Source organism: Danio aesculapii, chromosome 5, assembly GCF_903798145.1.
Source record: "Danio aesculapii chromosome 5, fDanAes4.1, whole genome shotgun sequence".
Lineage (NCBI taxonomy): Eukaryota > Metazoa > Chordata > Actinopteri > Cypriniformes > Danionidae > Danio > Danio aesculapii.
This window is the reverse complement of record NC_079439.1, coordinates 29,210,108-29,228,876: the sequence shown is the minus strand read 5'-3', so window position 1 is coordinate 29,228,876 and position 18,769 is coordinate 29,210,108. Positions and strand designations below refer to the sequence as shown.

The window sequence follows — 18,769 nt, the reverse complement described above, 5'->3', positions numbered from 1 at the left end:
CTTAGCAAGAGTATTTAAAACTTGCATGTGAAATGGTTAAATAATATATTAAACTACATATTGAAAGTTGAATATATTGTTTAAATTCTGCCATCTCCACTTTATTAACAATAATAACGAAAATGCAGTTACTCTGTCTTATTTTCAGCATCTAGACATTTTTGGTTTCCCTCTTTCTGGCTGGTTTGAGGGTCAAAGGTCTTCTGGGGTGACTGTGTTTTGATGCTGGATTTGTGTTGCCGCAGGTGGAGCTCCAGCTGTTCGTAAGGAGGTGATCAGAAATAAGATCCGTGCTATTGGGAAAATGGCTAGAGTCTTTTCTGTGCTCAGGTCAGTCTGCACACAATTACATGTATTTAAATAAATATTCAGCATGATGCCTGGGGGATAATTACAGTCATCAAAAAAAAAAAAAAAACTGTATATAGAACAGGATAAACTTCCTCATACAATGAAGTTTTGTTTTAGGCCACACACTCACACAGTTTTCTCAGTTAGGATTAATGAGATGGTGTCAGTGAGTCATCATGCGGAATAGCAGTCTAATTATATTAGACATTATTGCAGACGAACAATGCCATATATAATGGGGGAACAGAGGACTTTTTCAAGTCTTTTGTCTTTGCTTTTTTTTTTTTTTTAATATTCACATTAGGTGGCAGTAAAACAGTTTCAAAATTATCATATATTCTCTCGTTCTCCTCCACATTGTGCTAATTGACTGAGTCATTTACACTACTAGTCAAATGTTTAGGATATGGTCATTTTTAAAGCATATTCTGCTCACCAAGGCTGCATATATTGAGCTCAGCATAATTAAGTTCACCCCATTTTGAAAATTAATATTTTTATCCATTTCCCTGTGAATATAGGCTATGTATGTTGATGCATTTAAACAAAACAGATTTATTAAAATAATATTTTAGTCACCAAGCATATTTAGAAATGGAAAGATAATATAATAAAAATTAAGCAAAATATTGCAAAAAACATTACATCCTACAAAATTTCTACTAATTTTTTTAATTTTTTTGCTTCTCTTTTTATTTTTTATGTATTCATTTGCTTCTATTTTTATTTATTTCCTTTATAAAATTTGTATTTAATATTTTTTTATAACATATAAGTTTGGGTGTACTAGTTTTTGGACCGTTATGGTAAGTTATTTGTTAGATAAACTCCAGGTTGGGCTTCAGTACTGACTAATCTAATGTATATGCACAAATATAATATTGTATAGCTTCCCATTAAAAATATGAATTTAAAAGAGAGATTTGTGAGTGGTGCACTTATATACACTGAGCACTGCATTTGTGAATATAATCACTATTTAAAATGTTGAATTGTGTCATGTTCCATGTTGAATGTAGTTTTAACTGAATTTATTCCTGTGGATTTTCAGCCGCATCACTACAGTCTTCAGTGTCACACGATCCTTCAGAAATCATTCTATTTTACATGGTGCCCAAGATTAATTAATCAGTGTTAAACTGTGCTTCATGTTTTTGTGGAAATTATTCATAGCATTAACAGAAAAAGTACCATTAAAAATGCATTTACAGTCTGCGCGCTAGCTCAGTGGTTAGCCGACATATAGACCTTTTTCTTGTTTGCTGCATGGAGGGCTGCATGGAGGGCGGATAAAAATCGGAATTGAGTCACTTGAACCATGCAGCGTCTTTCGGTAGCATACTTAGAACTTCTGTTTACATCGTTTCACAACTGGAATTATCGATCCAAAAGTATGGGTCAATACCGTTTTGAGTGGCTTACGGAGTTTTTTGTGATACACTTAATTTTGAAAGATGCATGTTAAAATCGTTATGCTTCTGTCAGACGCGGTTCAAGCGCGCAAGAAAAAACGTTCTCCTGTTTTACATTTTTAATTTCCATAGCTTCTGAGAATCCAAAAAGGTCCATGTATTGATAAATAATGTTATGAGAGCTGTTTAATGTTAAGATGTGATTTGAATTGGCTCTTGTAACAGTTATGAAATAGTTTGACGGCAAGCAGGAAATGTTCATGGGCTAGTGACATCACAATATTGAAATGGTCTATTAGATCACATTAGTTAAATAATCAGTCCAGGAGGTGGTGTTGATCAACAGCAGAATTAGTTCAAAGATGTTTATCACAAGTAAAATAGATTAAAACTGTCCAAATGAGACTCTTCATACGCATTAAGTTGCTGACCGGAAGCTCGAAGCATCCTGCTTACGCATACATGCAAAACATAATGGGTAATTTTGCGCTCTATGAAAAAGGTCTATAGATCAACATCACTCTGGGCGTCTCGAGTTCGAATCCCAGCTCATGGACCTTTCCTTACTATCTCTCTCTCTGTCTCTCTCTCTCTCTCTCTCTCTCTCTTCACTTCACTTCACTTCACTTCCTATCATTTATTGTCCTATCAAATAAAAGCAAAAATGCCTAAAATAAATCTAAAAAAAAAAAAAAAAAAGTAAATGCAAATACTTTTAGAGATGGAAGACCACATTAACTGTTCAAGAGTGAAACTATAGGCATGTATAATAAAACGAAAGGATTTAGGTCAAGTAAAAGCTGTTATTTTGATGTTTATTATTATTAAAGAATCTTTAAAAAAAAGAAACATTTTAGTTTCCACAAAAAAGAAGTCTCAACATTGATACCTATTAGAATCATAGTTAATGGCTATAAAATAAAGTACCAGTAATAATTGATCATAATAGAACAGCAAATCAGCATATTATGATTTCTGAAGAATCACTTGACATTGACCACATTTACTTGGACATCAATAATCGAATTATTTGCCTTGACCTGAGCAAGACAATAATATGATTAAATCGATCTATATCCTCATGTGAACGCCTTAAAGTCATTGCGTCACCATGCGATCCACGTTTCCCGTTTCCTTAGGAGTTTCATGTAATTTTAGGTGTTTTATTTTTAATTTGTTGGCTTTAAATGCAGTTCAACAGTTTCACTTTCGTTCAGGAACATTTGATTCATGCCCCCATGACAAACTGAGATATTGGATGCAAGTAAGAAATAAGGACTGGTGTTTTAATAGAATTTGATACCGCACGCCAAATAGAAAAAAAAAAAAAAACCTCCACATTTCACGATGTGTGCATCTGTGGTCCTTTACTGACTCGGTAGGTGCAAAGAATAGTGTCAAACAGCTGTGAGTGTGGAATATCCTGTCTGCGAATAGTCCTACATGACTGTAATAGTTTGATTGTGGTATTTACATGTCTGTACTGCACTTTAATAATGCAACTAATTTACGCATACTCCACATGCCTTAATTCCATTTCTGTTTAGTTTAGGACTTAAGTCAGATTAAATTAATCAAAAATCGATGTTTACATGGTAGACTCTTAATCAGAGTATTGTCTTAATCAAATGAAATATATAGGAATATATTGTGTCCATGTAAACGTACTCACTGAAGATAGTAGTAATGGTGCGGGAATTCCCCAAAATCCATTAATTCTTACTGGTAGCTCTATGAACACAAGGCTAATATGGTATGTATGTATGTATACATGTCTGTTTGTATGTATGTGTATGTGTGTGTGTGTGTGTGTGTGTGTGTACATGAATGTATGTGTGTTGTGCTTCAGGGAAGAAAGTGAGAGTGTACTGACCCTCAAAGGGCTCACCCCAACCGGAACGCTACCTCTAGGAGTGCTGTCTGGAGGCAAGCAGACCCTACAGAATGGTAAGTGGGCATGTTTGTGCTTTTGTTGTGGGAGATTAGTCGGGTGTGTTTTCAGGAGGCTTCTCACATCCAACCTGGACGTTGCTCTGGATCTTCATCTCCTCACATGACCCTCATCACTGTCATACTTAAGCAGCATGCAGCAGCTGGAATGAGCTTTGACATAAGATAATGATGATGATGATGATGATGATGATGATGATGATGCTAGTCTGTTCTACTGCAGCAGATTCTGATGAGGACTGTGCTCTTCATCTGGCTTGCGTGAGCTTCTCTCGGCTGCACTTTTTGCTTAAAACACTTATTAGCAACTGTACATTGCTAGCTGCATGATTACTGCACACACCACTGGTAAGTCAGATCCATGTTGGTGGTAAATCTCACGAAAATGGGGTAATTAGGTTAAATAAATGCCTAAAATCAGAAGAGATCTTCTAGTTCAGGAGTGTGCAAACTCGCTCCTGGAGGGCCGATGTCCTGCATAGTTTAGCTCCAACTTCCTTTAACACACTTGCCTGGCCACACTTTAGCTGGTTCAGGTGTGTTTAATTGGAGATGGAACTAAAATATGCAGGACACCGGCCCTTCTGGACCGAGTTTAAGCACCTTTGTTCTAGTTGAAGGAAATTTGGCCAGTTTGAGGAATTAAAAGTTTTGCATTTAGACACTGGATTTCATTCACTAATAGTTGCGTACTTTTTTTGTATTTTTGTTTGGCTGCATTTACACTGCAGATCTTAATGGTCAATTCCGATTTTGTGGCTGTATACGTTTTTTTTACGTTTTCTTTTCGTACATCATCTTTTCAAAGTGACTTGTATCCGATTGTAAATACTCGTGCTTTCCTCCCTCGCCATAGTAAGCCACGGCGACATAGCGCATATGAGATAAATGACGTCAATACATATTAGCCGGTTATGATTATTACTGAACTAATACCGAATTGTCCCGTCTGCATCGTGGTGCACCGAAGAAACAATTAATTTTGACACCCCTAATAATGTTCATGGCATAATTTAAGTGTGATATATGCAATAGTTTTATATTAGTTTATATTAGTTACGTGGCAGATGTTGATCTCACTCTCTCTTTGTTTTTTTTAGTCTCCGTGTATGAGATTTAAGGTTTGGGTCTGTGTTGTAGTCTGTTCTAAAAGGAAAGCGTCAGAGTTGATGTCATTCGCTACAGTTTTTAATGATGTGTGACTCGCATTGACAGGTGAAAATCCGATCTACCTGCTTACACTGCAGACATGCGGGCACGGATCCGATTCATATCGGATAAATTTTCACATATATGAAGAAGGCCTGAGTCTGATTTGAGTAAATCGGAATCCATGTGATTTTTATTTATTTATTTTTTTGTCCTGCCAACATGGTACATGGGCCATATCCGATCTGTGCCACATGAGAGAAAAAAAATCGGAATTGAGTCACTTGAACCATGCAGTGTAAATGCAGCCTTAGTAATTTGCATAATATATGCCCAAATCAGCTAACATGCTCCTTTCAGCAAACATTCATCGTAATGTGAAATTTTGAAATGTGTGTTTTTTTTTTTTTCTTTGAATAAAGCTTAGAAGATATAGATAGAAAGCAGACAGATGGGTGGGTGGATTGATGGATGGATGGATAGATTGATTGATTTAAGGGCAGATAACATTTTCTTTGTTTTTGGTTTTATGCTTATCATAAATCATAAAAACAGTATTAAAAGGTTATTACGTTTTAAAATTGTTTTCCATTATAATATATTTTGTACTCAATAACTTAACTTGCTACTTACTAAAACACTTCTGTAACACTTTTAGTGTTAGTAATGTATTTGATATCATGAAAAAAGAGCCCAAATATGTTTATTACAATTTATTTAACTTTTTAAACATTCATTTATAAATATAGAGTTCATTGTTAGTCCATGTTAAATCACAGTGCAGATTAACCAATATTAACAAACATCACTTTGGATTTCAATAAAGCATTAGTAAATATTGAACTATGATTAAATAATGCTGTTCAATTTTTGTTCATTATTGTTTCATGCTAGAAAATGCATTAACATTTACTAATGAAACCTTAAAGTGTGACCCATACGACTAAATCATTTATTCATTTTAGTTCACATTGATTTCAGCATTTACAAATATTAGTCATGCTACACATATTTATTCAATGAAACTGAGCTAATATGTTCTAACAGTTGAACAGCTGCATGTTTAGTAACTGGCATCAACAAATATGAATAAAAACTGTGACAGATGCATTGCTCATTAGTTCATCTGTTGGTAACTAATAGATCTAAAGCTGTGGTCACACTGCCTTTTTCGCCCCATAGACAATTGCGGCAGACCGGAAACGCAAGCTTGTGCGACAGGTTTTGTATGTTGATGCATTCCAGGTTCAAACATGGTGAACTCTGAACTCTGACCAACAGATCAAAAAATGTGACCTCCCTGTACATAAACATCAAATATGGAGCAATCGCTTGCTTTATTGATGTCTAATCGTCTTGCTTTCTTGACTTTATTGTAAAGTGTTACCAAAACATCTTACTGACCTCAAACTTTTTTCTTTATTTTAACATAACCTTAAGGACCATTGGCATATCAATTGATTGTGATGAAAAATGTTTTTTTTTTCTTCACAAAAATCATAGAAAAAAATCCTAATGGCCTTAAAAATAGACCTTCGTTTTCTCTAAAATAAATAAAACATATCATCATCATCATCATCTCAGTAATACAAACATCACGGTAGAGCTTACTTTCAAGCTCCGTGAACACCTGTTCCCTCCTGCTGTCCACACATGAACTAATGCAATGTTTACACTGCCTATTTGCCTGTTTGCTGTACAAATCCCTGCCCTTGTAGGCTCACATTCAGCCATGCGATTGAGCACCTGCACCACCCAGAGCTGCATCACGACTGACCTGTCCAGCACTAAAGGCCATTAAAGGCCAATAGAGCAGGAAACCAATGAGTAGGGATGGAGCGAGTGAGGGAAATCAGAGGCAGACTGTGGGTGGATGTCACTGTTTGAAGTACATCTAGAAAATTCAGTGACCTTTAAGAGGCTCGATTCATTGTCTGTGCGGGTCAGACGTCAAGCCAGTTGCACCCGCAAAACAGAGAGGAATATCAAAGAAACTGCTGGCCTGGTCTTCTGATGGGGATGGGCAAGATTTGGGTAGTGCATTTCTGTGAATATATACTATATACTGTGAAGGATCATAAAAACTACCAACTACTATGCTACTGGCTACTGTATATGTGTATATATGTTATTATATATATATATATATATATATATATATATATATATATATATATATATATATATATATATATATATATATAAAACGCAATATTTAATTTAGTAGTGAAAATTAATCAACAAAGTATGAAAATATAGTCATTTAGCACATTATATAAGTCAAGAAGACAGCGTTTGTAACTGTACTCATAAACCGCTTAATAATGTTGATTAATGCTTAATAAATGATGGACTAACTATTTGCACACTAGGCATGGGACTGTATAAGTTTCTGACAGTATGATAACCCTGGATAAAAATATTCCAGTTTCACTGTAGCACAGAATTGTGATTACCACTCTAAAATATGTTCTTTTTTTAATGTCTGGATAAAAAACAATTTTCCCATTGAACAAAATATATTATATTTTAGGAATCATTTATAATATTTTGGAGCAGTAAATAATTCAAATAAATCATTGACTACTATTGTCCTCATTAGTTTCAAAAACACAGATTTCTTTACAACACATTTAAAAAAACCTTGCATATACTGAGGGAGCGGTATAACAAAAAACTTTAGCAGTTTTAAAACCTTGACTTTTCCAAACCACGGTAAACCTTGAAACCAGTTATCGTCCCATGCCTATTGCACTCGTGAAATAAATAGTTCATAGATCATTTAAAAAACAAAGCTGAAATTTCTTTTCTCGTTATCATAAAAATTAAAATGGGATTAATTTAAAAAAATGCTTCTTTTATAATGATAATTGTAAAGATATTATAAATCATTTTGCCAAAAAGTTCAACCTTATAAACCTACTTCCATTCTTTTGAACGATATTTTTGTAATTTTATGATGGTTTTATATTTAGATTATTAAATAATTGATTGAATTAAATATTTGTCCACAATTCTCTCTGATTTGAGTATGCATCCAATGTCATTATTTCTCAAAATCAAATTCAAATCCAGTACATGCAAGCTAGTCTTTATATAAAAGAAAAAGAAAAATGGCAGATTTTGCACCCAGGTTACAACAATATGCATTCATTTGTGTCGGTTTTTGTAGATTATTTTATTTTTTAGTAAATTATAATATTCAATTTACATGTTTACATATTTATTTTTAATAACAAAAACTGAGAAATTATTTTGGATTCTTTATCTGCCCCAAATCGTTAGAAAAATAAACATGACAAGCAAGAGATTTTGTTCAGTTTGTTACCAAATACTACAATAATCATGACAAATGAACTGTGACATACAGTTCAAAAAGCCAAACAGCACAGCATCATGCCCTTGTTGAAATTGTTTGTGACGGAGTGATCTGATGCTTGCTATTCACACCGGAGCGGTTTATTTTTTGGTGATCTGGTGCACTCAACCGTTATGCACATAGTGAATGAGTGAATGCTTTCAGATATATCATCTGATTCTAAAGAACTACCTGCTCTTTTTTTTCTCTCCCTGACTTATATGCTCTGTTTTTCTTATACTGTAAGTTTATTAACTTGGGGGTTTTCAATCTTTTAGATGCCAGACCCCCACAAATGACCATTCATGTTCAAGTGACCCCATCCTGTAAAAAGCCTCATTACGGTTTCTTTTATGAAGATTTATACTGCAAAATAATATTAGAAATGGGTCTAAAAAGCCTTTGGAATACAAGTTACATCATTATTTTTTTAAATACTCATAGTACAGTGTTTATTTACATATTTATTATCAAACGCTTATTTATATTGTGTTATTTTAAGCATATTATAAGCATAAGCATAAAATGAATTTTTCATTTTGTATAAGTAATTTTATAATTATTAGGTTGTTAATGCAATTTTATTTGTTTGTTTATCCTATTGAGGTTATTCATTTTATTCAAATGTTTGATTATTCAATGTGTTTTATAATTGTTACTTATTATTCAATTGATTGATTGATTGATTGATTGATTGATTGTGCTTTTTCTCCAAAGATTTCCACTGACCCCCCCCCAGCACTGCCTTGCAGCCCCCTGGGGGTCCCTAAACCCCCCAGTTTGAAAACCCCTTGCTTTAACGACTAATATTAATGCATTGCTATGGTGTGTGGGTTAATATGCATGCGGTGTAATGTAATGACACTGATATAACCTGTCTCTCCGTTCATTTTGGGCTACTTCCTGCTGTGCTTGCTAATACAGCCACCATAGAAGCAAAGGAGGGTCGAGGTATGCCTGCAGCAACGTTGTGTCAAATCCTGCTCATATCAGCTGTGCTCTTCCCCTTGTCTTGCCGTTCACCTCAGTGTGTGTGTATGTGTGTCTGTCTGACTAATCATGGAAAATCTGTATTCTTGCACCACCTTTTTTTTTTGAGTGAGATTGTAATTGAAACCGTGATTTTTAAAAAAAATTTATTTATTTATTTTTTATAAATGACCCTAAAATGGCCCCAGACCTGCATTTTTAAATTCCTCCTGAAATCAGAGTATTTTTGGGGGGTTGATGGTATTAATGCTAGTCTACAGGTTATAAATAAGCTGTTGTGTTCTAACATGGTAACAAAATTCATATTTCAAAGATTTGTGGGTTCAAAACTTAATTTTCCACCAATAAGAATAAACATTTCATGATATTTTTTTTAAATAAAATGCTTTCTAGGATCTAAAGTATCCACATCCTTATAATGTGATCGCTTATTCAAATGCATTACTAATACGGTGGTCGTCATGTGCCTGATGCACTTTAGCTCACTGACTCTGACTGGCCAAGCTGTGATATTAACCAAATGCTATTGGCTATTTTTAAAAAGAGGAGGGGCAACTCATGCTGCATCGCAATTCACATACTATCCTAGTATTTGAAGATAGAATTAGTTAGTCATATGATTCGATTAGATTAGAGGTGCAGATGTGGGTAAAAAGTGTTACCAAACTATAAACATAGCAGACACATGAGGCTGACAGTCCAAGTGCAAAGTCTTTGATAAGATGTTTGAATGAATTGTTATTAATATCTAACCTACTGGAAAATAAGTGTTTGCGTTTTCATCTGCAACAACGTGAACTTTTATAAAGACCTGTATGGTCATTAACTTTTGAATACATAATTATGCAAACACCTGAGGAGACTTCTCTGCATGAAAGAAAGGTGAATGGCAGATTAACCTGCTGTGGCTTCTCCTATATGGTAGGAAATGAAAGTCCATGTGAAATCAGAATTTTCAATGTTAATTTGGCTAGCGCACATTAGCTGTTTCCATCCAAAAATATGAATTAAATTTATAAGCAAAACTGGAATATTGCACAAAAGACATGCGAATAAAGCAGTGTTCCCAGCAAGCATGTTTTTGTTTATAAAAGATGTTTAATAGGCGTTAAACAAGGCTAAATTTGGGCTGTTAGTGAAAATCTAATAGACGTCTAACATTAGGGCAAAACTAGACCAGTCATTAACTAAACAGAAATGAATGACTACACATATAAAGTCAGTCTAATCTGTCTTTTTGACGACTAGTCTAGTTTTGGGCTATTCTTAGATTTCTATTAGATTTTCACTCACAGCCCAAGTTTATTCTTGTTTTGGCCAAGCTGTCTACGTTTGGATGTCTATTAGACGTCTATTAAACACAAAATTGTTTGCTGGGTTTCCATCCAATGAGTCAAAGAGAACAAAATCGTCACTTCCTGATTATCTGGCATCAAATATCAACAGTAAAAACTAAATTTGCTGTGGTAGGAGAAGCTGCGTCAATCTTTTCTTTTTTTTTAATAAACGACTTTCACCTCCAGAAGAAGATGCCGACACGCAATGAACGCCTGGTGGCATTTGAAGCCAGGGTAGGGAAATGTCCTCAAGCCTGGATTCGAACTCGGGACGCCCTGATGTGCTACTGCACCATATGTCGACTAGGCTATTGCGCCGACCAGCCACAATATTCTTAACCACGCTCCTCTTATCATCAGTTTTCTACAAGTGAATAATGTGCACAAAGAAAGCCCTGCCCCCTACTTAATGATCAGTTTCAGTTGAAAATACAACAACAAAGACCTAGTAACTTCTGGTTCATGCTGATTTTAAAGACCCCATAAACCGGAAGCTACAAGTATATATATTTTTTCCATATTGTGACGCAGCTCCTAGAGAAACGAAATATTAAATAAGCAAACAGCATGGCTTGTTTTTTTCTACTGCGAGCTAATTGAATGTAGTTAAGTAGGCATTTCATTCAGAAAGATCAGGAAAAGGGTTTTAGAAGAATTATTACAACCTAACAGACAAATCTCCCTCATCAATTCTGTTTGTTGTCTAAACTGACAGTTGGAGGGGCGTGGTTAAGTAGGTTAACCACACCCAATACCTAAAACATGTGTAATCTGACAATTTAACTGAAAAAAGGTCGTTTTTAGACCAGATAGGGTTGCAGACGAAAGTTAACGAAAATTATTTATAATATTTATTAAATTTGCCATTTATTGCATTTTATTAACATCTATCCCAACCCTAAACCGTCACAATAATGTAAAAACATTAGTTATACGAGTTCTATTTATGGTATTTATTAAATTACCCAATAAATTGTATTTTATTAACACCTACCCCCACTCCAACCTTAAACTTAACCATCACAGTACTGTTGTTATACAGCGTTATAAAAATGATGCTATATTGATGCGTGTATCCACAGCTGTATCCTATCTAGACTTTACCCTGAAAAATAAACAGGAAGTGCATTTCATATTTCAATAAAAGATTACAAGGGGAAATGTTTTGTTTTTCTTAATGACATGCGTAGCACCAAAAAGGAGCTACAAAATCACATGCTTAGTTTTGATTTCATCTGTACTTTAAATATAAAAAGAAATGTACATGATATGTCAGGATTTACAAATAAACTTGAATTGAAAAGATGACTAAGGAACACAAGTTTGTTAATGAGGGTACGTTCCAAAGTTTTCTTAGTCTTGTTACCCACTAAGAAGTATACATTTTTAAAAAAGAAGTACATGTTTTTAAGATGTAGTAGGCCTATTAGTAGGTGAATTGGGGTGCAGCATATAAATCCCACCTGTTCTTCATGTTTCAGTTTACATTATAAAGTCGTGCATTTCAACTCAGGTGACCTTTACTGATAATTGATTGACACAGACGCTTCAGACAGTCCATGCAGGAATGAGACTTCCAGCCCTAGCTCTGCTCCTCCTCATTAATTAGCTGTTTCCTGTTGACCGGAGGGGTTTGCTGGTTAGTTGCGGGCCCTGGCTAGAGCGTGCTAATTCCCCTGCTGCCGTGTGATTGGTGGAGAGGCCGAGTATTTTCAGATTCTAATCTCGTTACGACTGCACTGCTAAGACTGTCTGTTCTTGTTCACGCGTAACACTCTTGCCTGAGGCCTCTCGCCTGCTGCTGTAATGTACCGAGGCTCTGGGCTACTCTGCAAACAAACACAAACACACACGCTGGCAAGAACAGTTAAGTGTGCCAGAGCAAGACACTCTTGCTGTCGAGTCGCTGACCCGAATCCTGAGTTCAGCTGCATCTCTGTTTTTTGAATGGGCATCTAGTGTTTGCTCTGTCAGCTGGAACCGGGCATGATTCACCTTGGCGGTTGCCTGGTGTTTTCAAGAATGCCACAGGACGTAATAAGCCTGTTCAGTTGTGCAAGAATCAGCTTTCCTGTTTGTGCATGTTGTTCGGTTGAATGTGTGTTCAGTTTGAGCTCTTTTAGACGTTTCATGTGAGTGATATGTGTGATGTGGTAATCCATCAGTCTCCTTTTTTTTTTTCATTTCACACTCAGTGAACAAAAGATACAAAAGCTGGGGTGGTAACACTTCAAGTGGTACTGATATGTTTCATGTAGGTGTTAAAATGTTCAATTTAGATACAAGAATGTACCATTACGATGGAAACATTCATGGGTTAAAAGGGTACAAATGTGTGCCACACAAATGACAACATTTTGTGCCTTTTTTCTGATAGGACAGTGCTGTAAATTATAAACACAATTGTAATAATTTAGTTTAATCTTATATATATATATATATATAGGAATAGAGTTCAGATGCAAAAACCTCTAAATGCTATCTAAAAATTTCCTCTAAAATGAACTTTTTTTTTAATCAGGCTCCTGTGTGTAAGTTCAGTAATAGTGTAAGTTTTATGGCAAAGAATAAGTCCTTTTCATGGTCTTTATAGTGGAATAACTCAACATAATCGAAGGATGCTGAGAAAAATGTTAGTTTTCGATGGAAATTTTAGACTGCATTTAGAGGTTTTTGCAGCTGAACTCTTTATATATATGAATAATAAGTATTTTGATATCTGAATCCATTTCAGGTTAATTGATTAATTAATTAATTTAGTAAATTGCATCTTTCTCTTCCCACAGATCGTTTTTTACTGTTTATTTTTTGTTAAACATTTTGTGGTGTTTTTATTTGTTTGTATGTTTATTATTTGTCTGATTCTCTATATTCATTTACTGGACAACACTTTTTTCAGAGTTTGAGGTCCACACCTTTTTTTGTTGTTGTTTTTATTAAAAAATTTTTGTGCAAGAAATTAATAACTTCTCAAGGAAACACTAAACTGAAAGCTGAAGTGAAGAAATGTAGAAATTGATTCAAATTCATTAAAAAAAATTAAAGGGGTCACAAACTACTTTTTTTCTTGTTTTGTTCTGGCATAAAGTGTTACAATGTTGCAATGTCCTGCAATAGTGAACACATAACAAAAACAGCTACTCATACTTGAGTGGTGTGACATTACTGGCAGGTCCAATGTAGCTTTTTGTCTTCACATTTTCCTCTTATTTTTGAATTCAAATTATGCTTTATTTGTAAACAAATCTGAGGTAAAATTCATTTTAAAAAGACCCAAGTTCTTACTGACATGGTCTGAAACTTCATTAACTCTTTAACTGCCTGCTCTGACCATATTTTGACTGTTTTAAATAGTGACTGTTAAAGTCACCTAAAGAGTGACTGTTTTAATAATGGTTTTACACTATACAGCACTGTTGGTTTCCAAAAAAAAAAAAACAATCCTGTTGCACTACTACACTTGACTTTGGTTTTATTGTAAAAAAGAAAACAGAAAGTATGTTAAATGAGCATCTGAAATATTTTATGTCATACTTCAAAACGAAAAGCTATTTAGTATTGAGAAATAAATAATAAATTACTCTTACACTTCATATCTTCAGATTTTCATAGTATAAGTATTAATTAATACTGTTAATATTAATTAATTAATACTTTTACCATAAACCGACATATCTACCAATTGGTAGAGGCTAATATTTTATAAATTATGGGATTTGTGTTGGAAAAAAAATGCATTAAGTGTGTTCACTAGCGATATTAGGTGCTAAGAAATGCAATCCAATTTATTTATTTATTTTTTGGGTGGGGCAGTTAAAGAGTTAAGAAGGCTTTGTTTTTATAATAAAGTTGTTTTGGCAGATTCACTTCAAAATTTTGAATTCTCAGTTCATGACCCCTTTAAGCAGTACAGCTATTTTTAACATTGATATTAGGTTGAGTAGATCTTAAGCACAGATACAATCACGTTTTAAAATAGATTAAAACATTTGTAATTATTAAATTAGCAATAAGCGTCATGCACGTGTTCCTAACTACCTCGTTTTCCGTGTTATTTTTCCCTTCGGTAGCCATCCAAGGCTTCTCCCCAACACGGAAAATCCGCAACTTCGAAGAAGCTCGTGGCCTGGACCGAATAAACGAACGAATGCCGCCTCGGAAGGACGGCCAGAAACCTGACGGTACCACAGTTAACGCTGCCAACGAGAAGAACGGCACTGACGGGAACGTGTAAGGGGAGATTTTGCACTTTTCCTCTCCTCCATATAGGATTTTCTCTTTTTCTGCCACGTTCTCCATGAGACAGACCCTTCAACTGCCAGATCCTGCAGGGGAGATGTGGCCTGGGATGTGGAGAGGAATCATTCCACAATCAGAGAGAGAGAAAGAGAGAAAACACTTATAACTAAGTACAAACATGAGATTTTATTTATTAAATGAAGCGTATTAGATGTACTTGAGATAGCAACATTTTAAAAACGAGTGAACATTGGAAGTACAAAACAAACAAACAAAAAAAAAAAAACAAAACAAAAAAAAAAAAAAATCAGGAATACAGTCACAACGTGTCAACCTTTAAACCGCAACTACAGTTCATAACTTGAGAATGGAGTTTAAGATGCTTTGAAATCTAGTTAATCCCAGTTTTTTATTATTATATGTCATGATGTATTTGGCAAGGGATGGTTTGGTTGAATATATTGATGCATGTTTATCAATAAATATGTCTGTAAGGGATTTATTAACGCAGAACAAACCTAAGGGAAAGGCGTTATATTGCAAGTTCAATTGAAACTATTTTATATCTATAAAATAAGTAAAACTCTTTTAATATTACTGTTTCGAGCAAAATTCTGACTAAATAATAGCTGCTTCCGTGGTTTTTTGTTTCTTTATAGCATTTATAAATGTCTTTTTTTTTTTTAAATACAGCACTCGAGTCTTGCCAGATGTAAGTAGCCATAACATTGATCTTAAATAGAAGTTGTTTGATTCTATTTGTGAGTGGGGAAAAGACTAAAAAGCAAAGCAAGTCTTATGAAATCACTGTCACAATCACATAACGTAACTTCTGCATCTCTTTTGGAAGTTATTTTTGGTTTTTCAGAGCTGTCATTTGACAAGCCTTCAAGACGAGACTCGTTTCCCTCAATTCGTTTTTGCCTGTTTCTTAAAATGTTAGATGAGATTGGCATGCAAACAAACTGTTTTATTTGTTAATATCTATATATACAGTTGAATCTGTTAGTATGCCTATAAGCTCATGTACACATGTAACAGCCAATGTGGGATGTGTGAAGTTGCTTTGATTGACTTAAAAGCCAAAGTCTTCTCTTTTTTTGTGCTGTGATAAGTTAACTGCCAGAGCTCTAACCGACCCCATTTTAGGATATGGCGGGAAGGTAATGGGGAAAATAATTGCACTAAATGCAAGTGGTTGTAAATAGAGAACACCTAATACATAAAGCCGAAGCAGGAAGTCTTATTTCTTTAAAGAATGTTCTCCAGACTGTCACTTACTGCAAGTATTCAACTTTCACTGAGAAAATGCTCGTACAGATTATCAATTTCATCTGGTTTGCGCTTGAGACGTTAACAAAGCATGCCGAGTTTGATAAATGTGTTTGAGCTGTAACACTACGTGAGGTATTGTGGAAGGGATTTCTTTCTCTTTTTTTGTGGCTGCTGCTTGTTTAGAGGAAGTTGTGGTTTGTCTCCACCTAATGTCGAGAAACAGAATTTCAAGAGATTATTAAGAAACAACATTTCAATTCGATTTTTTTTTGTTGATTTTTAACTAGAGCAGCAGGTATAGTCATGATGTTGAATGTCTGACGCTATGCACACGAGCAACCCGCCACATTTATCAGGTCATTTGTGAGGAAGCATTTGAAAATTTTGTAAAATGTGTTTTATTTTGACTTTTTGTTTTTAATACAAGAGCGGTTCTTTTTATGAGACTCATTTTACAGCACTATTACAGTTCTAAAGCATTCAAATCTAATAAAATGGCCAATATGTTGTGCTCATCTTTAGGTGTATGAATTCACAGCTTTTAACAGAAATAAATATGTGATTCCAGTGCAAGCTTTTGACATACAGCATTTCCTAAAGTGTGTGTGCGCGTGTGTTTTGCAGGATTAAATCAGTGCAGTATGTCTGTGGAAGGGAAAATTCGCTACATTTATTTGCATGTATTTCAACTGATTCCAGTGAGCGGACTGAAATGAAGCAGCTGAGCTGGGATCAGTTTTACGGTTTTCCTTGAATGGTTTAACAGGGTGTGGCCTGCTCGTTGTATAATGGCAACCTTAAGTTCTAGAGGAGGGAAGGGGAAGTTTGAATCTCTTAAGTTTCTGTTTTGCATTCAGCCTGAGTGTTAAAGAGCTGAAATGTTGAGTATTAGGCCTTCGCAGGCTCAGAGACTCAATTAAGTCCCTGGCACACATCTGTGGGAATGTATAGAGATGTTGTTTATGCACATTTATAGCATAATTATAATTACAATATGGGGATTTCATTGAACAATCCCTTCGTCAAGTACTTGTAATGCGAGGCCACCATAAATTCTTGATATTCTGTAGATGTATCAGTTAAGAAGACAAATAAAAACTGAAATACTGTCGACCTCATGCTTGGTCATATTTTCTTTTGAAAAATTCACCATTAACTTGAACGATTTAACATGCAAAAACAATTCTATACAGTAGTCGAGAGAGCTTAACGTGCCACATTTTTAAAAAACGCAAGCAATTACAAAAAACACTAGCAAATTTAAAAAAAGATCATCGGTTTGACAGCACACATGTTAATCTGTTTCAGCAGCTTAATTGGAGTTCATCTGTGGTAAATTCAGTTGCTTGGACTTGATTTGAAAAGGCATACACCTGTTTATATAAGTTCCCAGGTTGACAGTGCATGTCAAAGCACAAGCCGAGAATGAAGACAAAGGAATTGTCTGTAGACCTCCGAGACTCCGGGATTGTCTTGAGACACAAGGCTGAGGAAGGTTACAGAAAAATTACTGCTGCTCTGAAAGTTCCTATGAGCACAGTGGCCTCCATCATCCGTAAGTGAAAGATGTTTGGAACCACCAGGACTCTTCCTAGAGCTGGCTGGCCATCTATGCTGAGTGATAAGCGAAGAAGAGCCTTAGTCAGGGAAATGATCAATAACCCGATGGTCATTCTGTCTGAGCTCCAGCGTTCTTCTGTGGAGAGAGGAGAACCTTACAGAAGGACAACCATGTGTGCAGCAATCCACCAATCAGGCCTGTATGGTAGGGTGGCCAGACGGAAGCCACTCCCCGCCTGGAATTTGCCAAAAGGCATCTGAAAGACTCTCAGACCATAAGAAACAAAATTCTCTGGTCTGATGAGACTAAAATTGAACTCTTTGGAGTGAATGTCAGGCATTACGTTTGGAGAAAACCAGGCACCGCTCATCAACAGGCTAATACCATCCCTACAGTGAAGCATGGTGGTGGCAGCATCATGCTGTTGTTTTTTTTTTTTTCAGCAGCAGGAACTGGAGGACTAGTCAGGATAGAGGGAAAGATGAATGCAGCAATGTACAGAGACATCCTGAATGAAAACCTGCTTCAGGGTGCTCTTGACCTTAGACTGGGGCGACGGTTCATCTTCCTGCAGGACAATGACCCAAAGCACACCACCAAAATATTAATGTAGTGGCTTCACAGCAACTCGGAAAATGTCCTTGAGTGGCCCAGCCAGAGCCCAGACCTAAATCCTATTGAGCATCTCTGGAGAGATCTGAAAATGGCTGTACACAGTCACTTCCTATCCAACCCAATAGAGCTTGAGAGGTACTGCAAAGAGGAATGGGCAAAAGTTCCCAAAGACAGGTGTGCCAAGCTTGTGGCATCATATTTAAAAAGACTTGAGTCTGTAATTGCTGTCAAAGGTGCATCAACAAAGTATTGAGCTAAGGCTGTGAATACTTATGTACATGTAATTTTTCAGGTTTTTTATTTTTAATAAATTTGCAACAATTTCAAAACTCTTTTTACACAATGTCATTATGGGGTATTGCGTGTAGAATTTTGAGGTAATAAATGAATTTAATCAATTTTGGAATAAGGCTGTAATAGTAAAAAAAAATGTTGAAAAAGTGAAGCGCCATGAAAACTTTCCGGATGCACTGTAAACATAAAAAGTGCACTGCATTTTCTCCATAATTTAAAAAGCACATTTTATTAATTT

At 35.3% G+C, this 18,769-nt stretch overlaps 1 protein-coding gene across 2 annotated transcripts in view; it reads left to right on the top strand.

Moving 5' to 3' along the window:
- ppp3cca (protein phosphatase 3, catalytic subunit, gamma isozyme, a) overlaps positions 1–17,174 on the top strand; it is an 84,970-nt gene extending 67,796 nt beyond the window's left edge. The window contains exons 11-14 of one of the 2 annotated variants that reach the window (XM_056457850.1): positions 246–330; positions 3,613–3,710; positions 9,145–9,171; positions 14,618–17,174. In XM_056457850.1, the coding sequence (XP_056313825.1) occupies positions 246–330; positions 3,613–3,710; positions 9,145–9,171; positions 14,618–14,781 (374 nt within the window). In that variant the 3' untranslated portion in view covers positions 14,782–17,174. The remainder of the gene's footprint in view (positions 1–245; positions 331–3,612; positions 3,711–9,144; positions 9,172–14,617) is intronic. The other variant, XM_056457851.1, reaches the window with a different exon arrangement.
- Positions 17,175–18,769: the final 1,595 nt, after the last annotated feature.